General features: G+C 41.3%; 1 protein-coding gene and 2 long non-coding RNA genes across 4 annotated transcripts in view; 2 read left to right on the top strand and 1 right to left on the bottom strand.

Moving 5' to 3' along the window:
• Positions 1–4,327: 4,327 nt before the first annotated feature.
• Positions 4,328–6,319, top strand: LOC109201013 (uncharacterized). 2 transcript variants are annotated; one of them, XR_003218272.1, is made up of 4 exons: positions 4,328–4,653; positions 5,002–5,221; positions 5,421–5,722; positions 6,261–6,319. It is a non-coding gene; the product is annotated as an uncharacterized LOC109201013 (long non-coding RNA). The 2 variants fall into 2 exon arrangements; XR_003218271.1 differs by having other exon boundaries at positions 4,329–4,653; positions 5,421–5,717.
• On the bottom strand, positions 5,865–11,031 carry LOC109201010 (uncharacterized). Its single transcript, XR_002061046.2, has 4 exons — positions 11,017–11,031; positions 10,304–10,793; positions 6,499–6,619; positions 5,865–6,310 (listed from the first exon to the last, which is right to left on the bottom strand). It is a non-coding gene; the product is annotated as an uncharacterized LOC109201010 (long non-coding RNA).
• A 213-nt stretch (positions 11,032–11,244) lies between these two features.
• LOC109201007 (uncharacterized) overlaps positions 11,245–12,836 on the top strand; it is an 18,780-nt gene continuing 17,188 nt past the window's right edge. The window contains 3 exon segments of the mRNA XM_025904858.1: positions 11,245–12,000; positions 12,157–12,305; positions 12,450–12,581. Of these exon segments, the coding sequence (XP_025760643.1) occupies positions 11,283–12,000; positions 12,157–12,305; positions 12,450–12,581 (999 nt within the window). The 5' untranslated portion in view covers positions 11,245–11,282.

Genomic DNA, 12,836 nt, shown 5'->3' with positions numbered 1-12,836 from the left:
TACAGCAAGCTGTCCATACCTGAGGCCTTGGAAACTGCCAAGCAAAGACTCACAGCCTTGGCCAGCCGCTTGAGGAGGTACACCAGAGAGATAGAAGGCAGGAGAATAAACCAGCTGTTCTCCACAGAACCAGCAAAGGTGTACTCTCAGTGGCAAGGGAACAATAACAGAACAGCACCACCAAGGCTGGAGACGGAGCAATACTGGAAGAGCATATGGGAGAAGGACGCAACCCATAACGGCAATGCTCAGTGGCTAGTGGATCTGAGGGCAGACCATAGCGACCTCCCTGAACAGGGTCCAGTAACCATCACAGTGGCAGACATCCAAGAAAGGGTCTCCAGTATGAAGAGTTGGACAGCACCAGGGCCCGACATGGTTCACGCCTACTGGCTGAAGAAGCTGACTGCACTCCACGAGCGTCTGGCAGCACAAATGAACCAGCTGCTAGTTAACGAGAGACCCCGGAATGGCTAACCGAAGGTCGGACGGTCTGATCCCCAAGGACCCAAGAAGGGACCGGTCCCATCAACTACCGACCAATAACCTGCCTCAGTACTACATGGAAGCTCCTGTCAGGCATCATATCGGCTAAGATGAACAGGCACTGGGTCAATACATGAGCGGGGCACAGAAAGGGATTGGCAAGAATACCAGAGGCGCAAACACCAGCTACTGGTAGACAGAACAGTCAGCCGAGACTGCAAGACCAGACTGACCAACCTGTGCACAGCCTGGATTGATTACAAGAAGGCCTATGACTCAATGCCCCACAGCTGGATACTGGAATGCCTAGAATTGTACAAGATCAACAGGACCCTAAGAGCCTTCATCAGGAACTCAATGGGGATGTGGCACACAACACTAGAGGCCAACTCCAAGCCCATAGCACAAGTCACCATCAAGTGCGGGATCTACCAAGGAGATGCTCTGTCCCCACTGCTGTTCTGCATAGGCCTGAACCCCCTCAGTGAGATCATTAACAAGACTGGCTACGGATACCGACTACGAAACGGAGCGGTTGTCAGCCACCTCCTGTACATGGATGACATCAAGCTGTATGCCAAGAGTGAACGAGACATCGATTCACTGATACACACTACCAGGCTATACAGCAATGACATTGGAATGTCATTCGGGCTGGAGAAGTGTAGTCGGATGGTAACAAAGAGAGGGAAGGTAGTCAGAACTGAGGGATTGAACTACCAGAAGGCAACATTGCAGACATAGAGGACAGTTACAAGTACCTGGGGATCCCACAGGCGAATGGGAACCATGAAGAGGCCGCTAGGAAAGCTGCAACCACCAAGTACCTGCAGAGGGTCAGGCAAGTCCTGAGGAGTCAGCTGAATGGTAAGAACAAGATCCGGGCCATCAACACCTACGCCCTGCCCGTGATCAGGTACCCTGCTGGGGTAATAGGCTGGCCAAAGGAGGAGATAGAAGCCACTGACATCAAGACAAGAAAGCTCCTTACCATGCATGGAGGGTTTCACCCCAAGTCTAGCACCCTGAGGTTGTACGCTAAGCGGAAGGAAGGGGCCGAGGACTGGTGAGTGTCAGCACCACAGTCCAGGATGAGACAAGAACATCCACGAATACATCACGAAGATGGCCCCAACTGACAGTGTGCTCAGTGAATACCTCAGGCAGCAGAAACCCAAGAAAGAGGAGGAAGGCGAGGAACCATCATGGAAGGACAGGCCCCTGCACGGTATGTACCACCGGCAGATAGAGGAGGTGGCTGATATCCAGAAATCCTACCAGTGGCTGGACAAAGCTGGACTGAAAGACAGCACAGAGGCACTAATCATGGCAGCACAAGAACAAGCTCTGAGTACAAGATCCATAGAGGCTGGGGTCTATCACACCAGGCAAGACCCCAGGTGCAGGCTGTGTAAAGATGCCCCAGAGACAATCCAGCACATAACAGCAGGGTGCAAGATGCTAGCAGGCAAGGCATACATGGAACGCCATAACCAAGTGGCCGGCATAGTGTACAGGAACATCTGTGCCGAGTATAACCTGGAAGTCCCAAGGTCAAAATGGGAGATGCCCCCAAGGGTGATGGAGAATGACCGAGCTAAGATCCTGTGGGACTTCCAGATGCAGACGGACAAAATGGTGGTGGCTAACCAACCGGACATAGTGGTGGTAGACAAACAGAAGAAGACGGCTGTAGTGATCGATGTAGCGGTTCCGAATGACAGCAATATCAGGAAGAAGGAACACGAGAAGCTGGAGAAATACCAAGGGCTCAGAGAAGAGCTCGAGAGGATATGGAGGGTGAAGGTAACGGTGGTCCCCGTGGTAATCGGAGCACTAGGTGCGGTGACTCCCAAGCTAGGCGAGTGGCTCCAGCAGATCCCGGAACAACATCGGAGATCTCTGTCCAGAAGAGCGCAGTCCTGGGAACAGCAAGATACTGCGCAGGACCTCAAGCTCCCAGGCCTCTGGTAGAGGACCCGAGCTTGAAGGATAAACCGCCCGTAGGGGCGTGCTGGGTGTTTATATGTATGTATGTATATATATATATATGTGTGTGTATATATATATATATATATGTGTGTGTATATATATATATATATATATATATATATATGTATGTGTGTGTGTGTGTGTGTGTGTGTGTGTGTGTGTGTGTGTGTGTGTATATATATGTATATATATGTATATATATATATATATATGTGTGTGTGTGTGTGTGTGTGTGTGTATATATATATATATATATGTGTGTGTGTGTGTGTGTGTATATATATATATATATATATATTATATATATATATATATATATATATATATATATTATATATATATTATATATATATATATATATATGTGTGTGTGTATATACACACATTATATACATATATATATACATATATTGTATTATGTATATGTGTGTGTGTGTGTATATATCTCCCAACTTACTGTGCATGCTTCACTCACCCCTTGCATGGGAACAGGTAGAAGTGATGGAATGTTATGTAAAACTACACAAAAAAACCCCACAATGTCAATAAATGTCACAGTACAAAAAGCATTTTAATTAAGGCAACAACCAAATATTTTACATTGTACAAATAGCACCAGTTATGAAGGTGCTGCTACTGCACCCCGGCTGCTGGTCTAAGGAAGAGCTGCCCCCAGGGATGCCCTCAACAATGGGTCTGGTGGCATTCAACCCTAGGGCCAGCTCCTCTGCGGGGTGTGACGAGGGGGTGCAGGACCACCACCTGTCTTTATTTGCTCTGCCCTCTTCTTGGTTGCTGTTATAAACAAACAAACAGATTATTTCAGGGTCTCTTTTCAGGAGACTAAAAGCAATATAAGTGATAAATATTACTATTCTGTAGAATATTCTTATATTTCACTTTTACTTGTTCCCATGTTCTAGTGGGTCCTGTTGTGCTCTAATGTGAAAGAGGATATAATGTAATATAATATAATATGATATAATAATATAATGTATATATAATAAATTACTTACGAGTTTAATTTGTCAGCAACTTTCTGCCAGCCCTCTCTCCTTGCTTTTGCAGCCTTTGCAGTGTTCCCTTGCGTTTTAATTAAACTCTGAAACTCCTGATATCCCTCAATCAAGAGTTCTTGCTCTGCTGCCGTAAAATACTGAGCGCGCTCCTTCGACATCTTCGCCGACCAATCACAGAGTTGCGATCAATGTTTCTACTATCGATGCGTAGCCCCTTTTAAACCACCCAGTGATCTCAGATTACTTCATCCAGCTATACTAATCGTCAACAACAGTGTGTTCGGAGAACCGGATTAGCGAGCTCAAGTTAGCGCGATGATTTGATCTTGGATGTGTCATTTGATCTTGGATGTAGTAAGCGAGGTACGAAGAACGGACCCCAGGAACATAAAAACACACGTGTAGAACACATCCTCACGGTTCAAAGGGTATTTTGACAGGAGTTACGGTTTTGGATTTAGAAGCAGTTTTTCAACAGGTGCAGAGAGGGAGATTTGACTGGGTTTTGCTATAGAGTAATAGTATTCCAGTAGTTAGTGCAGGCCAACTGGATAGAGCATGCTGATTGGCCTGTTAAATTCAAGCTTGTTGTTCATTGGAGGATTTCTCTTCAGCAGACAGGTGGTTCAAATCTGGGCAGTTGGAGTCAGTTGATCGAGTTTAGAATCATCTTTTCTGACTGGATGATCAGATATGAAACTATTACCTGTCTGTAGTGGATTCTCCCACACTTAAACTCATCTAACCTCATTTATCTCTATTTTTACTCTGGCACACACACACACAGAGACATACACTGACAAACACACACACAAACAGTTTTGCACTTTTATTTTCAGGTGAAAAATTCTCTTCTTCAGCTCATTCAACATTTTTAACTTAACATTCAGCAATCATTACATTTCAGCTCAAAACATTAAACTATCAGCATTCACACTGCATTTTCTTTAGGAAATGTATTCTCTAGTTTTTCCATAATACTTTGTGATAGATTACTTAAAGTTGGGCTGTAAGTATACTACCACAGAAAAAAAAACATGTAAGCTAAGAAATATGTTACCTTTTATAGGTGCTGTGGAGGTACAGAGGAGAAAAACCAGAAACCTTGAGCGCCAACACTAGAATATATGACTGGATCCCTCAGAATGACCTCCTGGGTATGTAAACTTGGTAGCAACCACAGACTTTCTTAAAGTGCAATAACATACATTAAACGTGCATTGAACGTTAAATGCAGGTTGTGAGCATTCTGTTTATTGACACAAGGAAAATTGATAAATTATACTTTCCTAACAGATGTGATCTTGATTACATATATGGCTCCTTGTGCAAATTACTCTGGTTAGTTCTTTTTCCCCAAGATGTTGCACTAAAGATTAGTTGAATGCACATAAGTATTAGAACGTGCAAATCAATCTTGGCTCAAAGCACTTATTCCGGGTTACTGAAATTCTTGTTTTTCACATGTGAAAACTAACTTTCAGTATTACACGGTTATTTGTTAGGTCACCCTAAAACTAGAGCTTTCATCACTCACGGAGGCACAAATGGGATTTATGAAGCCATCTACCACGGGGTTCCCATGGTGGGCATACCCATGTTTGGTGACCAGCCAGACAACATGGTCCATATGAAGGAAAAAGGAGCTGCAGTTATTCTCAATTTGAACTTCATCACAGCTGAGGACCTTAGAGACGTAATCAACACAGTCATCAATGATAAATCGTGAGTTCTCTGAACTATGTGCACTTTGAATTAGGCACTGAAAACAGGCTTAAAAAGGAAAAAATGGAGCAGGCTCAGAGTATGAAACGTGAAGCATCTACCTTTAACCATTTTTCCTTGGAGTCAGCTAACACAAGAAAGCCCTGTTGAGCCGAACTTTAATGACCTGTGTAAACATCATTTATAAACGCATTCACAGGTACAAAGAAAATGCTATGCGGCTGTCCAGCATCCACCACGACAGACCCATGAGTGCTCTGGAAGAGGCAGTATTCTGGATCGAGTTCACACTGAGAAACAAAGGGCCAAGCACTTGAGGGTCCAGGCCCATGAGCTCACCTGGTACCAGTATCACAGCCTGGATGTCCTGGGCTTCGTCCTCACTATGGTTCTACTCATCATATTCATCTTCATCAAGACCTGCAGTTTCTGCCTGCACAGGTGCTGTGTCAGGAAAGGAAAGGCAAAAAGGAAAGCTGAATAACATCTGGAACAGGTGCTGTGAATGTTGGGCCGGGGCAATATTTGTTACCTTCATGAGACTTTCTTTCATGTATGTTGAGTTTCCCATCATTTTATTCTTTATGTATCACCACTAATTACTTTAACTGAAGACAGGTGTACCAGTTTGCAGAAGTGTACCTGAAATTAATCTCACTTTAAAAACCGAATGCTGATTGGTTGTTGAATTTTGCTTTCCCCCCCCGCCTCCCCGAGAAGAAAACTCACAAAATTCATTCTATGCCTTTACTTGAGTAATACTCATGAAAAGTCACCACTTTAGGTCCTCTTGGCACTACATGTGGTCAACATTTATACAAATATGGAAGATGGGCTCCAAATTGAACTTTTACATACAGAACTCATTAACATAAATCACATTAACAAACCAAACTGCCCTCCATGTCCTGAAAGAGGTTTACACAAATACATTTGAATCACAGCTAGTATTTGTTCCCCCTCCCCCCATATGAATTGTACAGGAATAATTTTATTTTCATCATTTTTTCAATTTTCCATCTTCTTTCACTTTCCACAGCATCAGCTCCATACAGGCAGTAGCATCTTCTGCAGTGTCATGACCACAAACTAAGGGGGGGGGAAATCATTTTTTAAAATTTCAATGCAATTGAAATCAACATCTTCAGAAATAAATCTGATATCTGCTGCACGAGTCTGTGGCATTCAATGTTATAAGTCATATTAATAAGTCATCTTTATTTGGAATGTAATGATATTATAATAACGGATAAACCATTTGCATGGTGGTAACCCACCACTCTCTTGAATGATCCTTCTGAGGTATTCAGCTGTGAGCTTGTTCAGGGTCAGTTTGTGAGGGGGGCCCAGACGGTGGGGAAAGACTACCGATGTATCCACCACCATCCCGTGGAGCAGCTGCAGTAAACGGGAAGATATCTCAAGCTTTTCTTATTGGTTAGAACTTGATAAATTACTGTTTTACTTTCAACATGAACTATAGCTACAGAATATGGAGAAGCAACCAGTGAATCTTGCAGCAAACAGTCCCTTTAATGGGACTGTTTGCTGTCCCAGTGGTGGCCCCGTCGTCACCACTAGATTCTCCCAGAACGACACCCAGTTCAGAAGAAAATAACATTGGAGCAGCTTTCCATCACTGCACACAGCTCTTCAAGATTAAAATGAATCAATGATCCTTGAATAATAAGATTTTTTTAGACTGCTACCTGTTCCTACCAGTTGATATTTGTTTGCTAAGGTAGCTTTTTGTGGGAAACTTCATACAAAAACAATTGCTGTATGTGATTTGCTTAAGTCAGGGCAAATGGTGACTCTCTTTCTACGCCAAGAGAGGGGTTGGTAGCAATATTATATTAAGACTTTCCAGTAATGTGCTGCCACCTAGTGGTGAAAGCTTTAGATAAAAGTTTTGTTCGGATAATTACAAATACAGTGGTCCTTCGCTATAATGCGGTTCACCTTTCGCGGCCTCGCTGTTTCGCAGATTTTTTTCTGTGCAATGTTGCAGGCTTTTTTTTTTCTTTTTCTTTTTTTCTTTTTTTTAATTAGCGCATTGTCTTCTGCATCCTGATTGGCTGTAGACCATTGTCAATCAATCTTGTGCCATGTCTCCTGTCCAGTAGAGAATGTGTTCAGCTTGTCAAATTTACATAAATCTTCGATCTCTAGCAGTGTGTGAAGTGCTGTACTGTACGTTTGTAAGTTTTCTCCCAAACAAACAACATTGTCGACGAAACATTTTGCGCCGTCAGAGGCACCTGCAGATGCGTTTCATTCTATAACACTGGACTTATTTGTCTACGAAGGTTTTAAGTTTGAGAGTGTTTAAACAAGAAATAAAAGTGAAAATGTTCGTGCCTGTCTGAGAAAAGTGTATAAAGTGTGTAGTGAAGGGTTTTACAGCCTTAAAACATCTATAATTGTAAAATATAAAGTTGGCTACTTCCCGGATTTCATGTATCGCGGGTTATTTTAGAATCTAACTACGGCGATAAATGAGGGACCACTGTAGTGCAATTAAGATGGTCAAAATAAATCCTTTAGGAGGACATCGGAGCGAAATAAAGTGAGATTACTGTATTATGACATTTGGACCCTTTTGTCCAAATGTCATGCAAAAAATTAAATTCAGGGTATACAAGAAAACCAGACCATGATGTAGTTTCAATATCTGTTGGTCTCTGTCAATTATGTGTTTAAAATACATTACCGTTCAAAAGTTTTAGAATACCCCATTTTTTCTGTTATGTATTGCAATTTATGTTGTTCAAATCTAATGAATAGCTTGAAATGGTACAAAGGTAACTGTTGAACTGCCAGAAGAAAAAAAAAAACTATAATAATAATAATAATAATAATAATAATAATAATAATAATAATAAAATAAATAACGTCCATTTCAGAATTATACAAAAAGGCCTTTTTCAGGGAACACAAAATGGGTTAACAAGTTAAAGCTGTTCTAGAGCAGTGGAGGTTGATCAAGCCTTGAAAGCTACAGGTGTTCCAACTTTTCTGAATTACAACTACCCTGTCTGTCACTGTTGGAACACACTGTGATACCACACCCTCGTGAGCATCACCTGAACAGTTTCGTGCTGCAGAAAGTACTGCGTTTCTAAAAAATTGGTGAGAAAAAGGCAATTAACAATGGAAGTGGGACAGACCATCATAACACTTCAAAGTGCAGGTCTTTCCTACAGAGAAGTTGCAAAGAAAGTCAAGATGTCAGTGAGTACAGTTTCCTTTACCATCAAAAGGCACTCAGAAACTGGAGCAAACTGACAGAAAGAGGTCTAGCAGACCCAAAGCCACAACTGAATCAGAAGACAGGTTTCTGAGAGTTAACAGCTGATAGGCTCATACTAGACATGTGTTCAAACACTTACTACGACCACTATTAAGCTGTAAGTCTCAGTTGCAAATGTGAAGAGAAGACTTCGAGCTGCACGTTTGACAGGACGAGTTGCAGCAAGAAAGCCATTGTCTTATTCTGAAATCTTAGTAAAGAGGCTTGCCTGGGCCACCACCATTGGACTACTGAAGACTGGAAGAAAGTATAATGGATTGATGAAAATTGATTTGAAATTGGGTTCATCATGCAGGAATTTTTACCAAAACGGCTACCACAACATTCTGCAGCACCATGCAGTACCCTCTGGTATGCGCCTAGTTGGTCAGGGGTTCATCCTACAGCAAGATAATGACCCAAAACATAGGTCCAAGCTATGCCAAAACTACCTCAGGAAAAAAGAAACAAGATGGTAAGCTCGGAAACATGGAGTGGCCAGCACAGCCTCCAGACTTAAACCCCATCAAGCTGGTTTGCAATGAACTGGCCTGAAGAGTGAAAGCAAAGCAACCTACAAGTTCCACACATTTATGGGAACTTGTGCAACAAATATGGGAAGAACATTCTGAAGAATATTTGATTTGTACTGTAGAAAGAATGCAATAGGTGTGTTCAGCTGCTATATCTCCCAAACGTGGCTACTTTGATGAGTCAAAAGTTTAGAAAACATTTGGGTCTAATAATTTATTCCTTTTTTGACTCCGATTGTTTATTTGTACCATCCTTTTATTTCAGAGTGCAATGAGACATTAAACTGCATAATTTTCATTAAAAAACTGGAAAAACTGGGGTTTTCTAAAACTGGTAGTTTTTTAAGAAGACCCGGTAGTGTATAGTATCTCATCAAATCAAATGCCTCAGAAGTTTGTATAGCTAAAATTTATTTATTTTAACAACAGCTGACCTCTGACCTTAATGCTGACGGCACTGGGATTCAAATTCGTCCAACATTTTTAATAGATACACCTATGGATGTATTTGAAAATCCTAGGTGACTTCCCTCTTGAATTATTGCATTTACAAGATTTTAGAAAATCTGACATTTGACTATCACCTCAAGGTCAAAGTCATTGGGATTCAAACATTCACATTTTTAATAGCTGCACCTAGGGTATCAATTTCAAACTCCTACATTGCCTCAATCTTAAGTTACTCCATTCACAAACTTGGTGTCCACGCTGCCTGTCCAGCAGGGTGTCGAAAATACCTCAATATTTTTTTTTTTTAAACAGCCTGGGGGGTATAAATGCCTTATGAAGTTATTGAAAGGAACAACTCTGTAACTAAGTGTTTTAAAAATCTTTCATTGATTAATCTAAAGAGACAAAGGGAAACCCTGCAGTCCCCATGTGCTGCTCATAGGGGTCTGATTATTGGGATTCAATACCCGTTGCCCTGAACTTGAATAAGCTGCAATATTTCTAGGCAAATCCTGTTGAGTACTTTGAGTATATGATAAATAGAAAACATAACATTTAAAAAAATAAGTGTAACAACAAACAAAAAGGTCTCAGATGGTATGTTCACAACCAATCAGATGTGTTGTACTTTGTTTTACAAACTTCTTTGATGGTTCTGGTTTTAAAAAGACATCCAGATGATTTTGTATCAATTATTTGCACATTAAAGTCTATTAAGGACTGCAACTGGAAGATGTGAAATAAGCTGCGAAAAACTTGAGAAAAGAAAAAAAGAATACATTTTAAAAAAGGAAGTTAAGAAGTCACCTTGAGTAAACAGAGGTCTGTTTCCAGGCAGTGTCCAATCAGAATCGTGTCAGCATTTATGAAGCTCAACAAGGTCTCCTGGATTCAACATTTACTCTTAGAGAACCATGGTGACCCTTCACATCCTCCTCACTAACACCTGAAAATCTGGCCAAGTAAGGTGTCACACGGGCTCTAAGCAGAGCTGCATCATATGCATTATTAAGCAAAACCTAACCATCTTTAAACTACTGGCTAAACCTTGCACTTGATGTTGACTAAATTTTCATTATACAGAACAATTTTCAGACTGCTGCCACACTTCTGTAATGACAGAGCGTGTTGGTATAGTTTATGTAGTGCACAGAGAAAGATGAGGAGTATATTATCACATTACCTGGTGTTATAGTCAATGACTTCATTTTCAGGTTTAATCCAAGGTGTCGTATAGAATTAGCTGACTCGAGTTGACCGTCACTCTGGATAACTCCAAACCATGAATGGTGTAACACTGCAAAGGCAAACATATGTTTTCATTGCAAACTGATTAAAAACAAAAATCAAACTTCAGAAATCTTTTTCCACACCAACAAGTTCTGACATAAAGCCCATGGGCACAAGAGTTAAAGGTAGAGTATATAATGAGGTGAGCTGAAGTGTCATACAGCAGTCCTACACACATCAACAATCCTGCTGTGTTGTACATGTGTCACAAGATATACTTAATATTATACTTAATTAATAATGCCTCCTGGAACCAGAGGCAGACAGAGAAAGACCTGGGTCATCCGCAGCCACCCTAGGGTACTGGCACAGGTTAGAAATCAGTCTTGTTTCTTCAGTACAGTCAACTTTACTATCACTACCTTTTAACCCATTGTGATAGCACAGACAGATATGAGTCAGAGTTCAGATTTATTGAGTTAATAATTATCTTTCCTGATGTACTTTCACCAAAGAATCAGACCACAGGTAGTTTTCCTGCTGACATTCAGACACCATGGAGCTGCGTCTCTCTGCCTGCATCCTGCTGGTACTTTGTGCGACATGGAGTGCAGATGGAGGAAATATTTTGGTGTGGTACACCGATGGCAGCCACTGGATAAACATGAAGCCTGTTCTGGAGACGCTGGTTGACAGGGGACACCAGGTGACTGTACTGATTCCGAGCTCGTCAATGTACATGAACATCAATGAACCTGCCCGCTTTCGCTATGAGCCCTTTAATGCCTCTTTCTCGTTGGAGGCTTTAGAAGAGTTTCTAGAAGAGTTCCTCCAATTCACCTTATACGAGTTTGATTATATGAACTACTGGGAGATCTTCACCAGAATCATTAAATATGTGAACACACACCTTCAGATTTCTATCCAGTATTTGGACGGTGTGGTGAAATCAGAAGTCATCATGAAGAAGTTGAAAGAGGGAAATTACGATCTTCTCTTGGCTGACCCAGTCAAAGCTGGCAGTGACTTAGTAGCAGATATTTTGGGGATCCCACTCATCTTGTCCTTTCGCTGTTTCTTAGTTAATAACTGGGAGAGGCATTGTGGTCAGATGCCTGCTCCACCATCCTTTGTTCCCGGTGCTATGAGCAAACTCACAGATAAGATGGACTTCTCAGAGAGAGTGTGGAACTTTCTCTTCTACACTTTCCACGATATCGTGACTGATCACACTTTTTGGAACGTATTAGACAGATATTACTCTGATGTCAAAGGTGAGCAAAGAGGCATGAAGCACTGATTTATAAAACTATTTAAAATTTGCTAATAATACAAGCACAGTCTTTTGAAATTTTGTGATTAAGAAAATATGATGCCTTGCATAAACTATTAGTGATATGTTGATGTCCATTACTCATGCATTGCAACAGGAACTCCCACCAGTGCCTGTGAGTTGATGAGTAAAGCAGACATCTGGTTAATTCGAACCTACTGGGATTTTGAATTCCCTCGTCCTTTCCTCCCCAACTTCAAATATGTTGGTGGGATCCACTGCAGACCTGCTAAACCTTTACCAGAGGTAAGGACACTCAACTATTACCATCTGATTAATCATTACATCACAGAATATTCCTGCCAGGAGCAGTGAAGCCCTCAAAATGTTGAACAAAAATGCAAAAACAGCTGGTTGGCTGGCAGTGGGATAATATTTGACTTGTTGCAGGATCTGGAGGAATTTGTGCAGAGTTCTGGAGATGATGGCATTGTGATCTTCACTTTAGGATCCATGATCAAAAACATCACCAAGGAGAAGGCAAACATGATAGCCTCAGGCCTCGCTCAGATCCCACAAAAGGTCAGAGGATAATCTTTGTTTCAGCTGTAATCAATTTGAGCAAAGCATTGAGTAGTTTTTCATATTTCAGATAACCAGTTTCAGAGTTCTCTACTTCTGAAAACCAGAACTACCAAAACTACAATTTTTTAAAATGACATTGCAGACTGTGGACATTTCACCGTGCAAGTGCTCAGTTTCCATTTTATTTCCACAATATTTATGTTCATTTTTCCTAAAGTGAAAAGTCAGACTTTGTCAACAGCTGATGATTTC

The sequence above is a fragment of the Oreochromis niloticus genome, unplaced genomic scaffold (genome assembly GCF_001858045.2).
Source record: "Oreochromis niloticus isolate F11D_XX unplaced genomic scaffold, O_niloticus_UMD_NMBU tig00007387_pilon, whole genome shotgun sequence".
NCBI lineage: Eukaryota > Metazoa > Chordata > Actinopteri > Cichliformes > Cichlidae > Oreochromis > Oreochromis niloticus.
The sequence above is the reverse complement of the archived record's forward strand: the minus strand, read 5'-3'. Positions and strand labels throughout refer to the sequence as shown.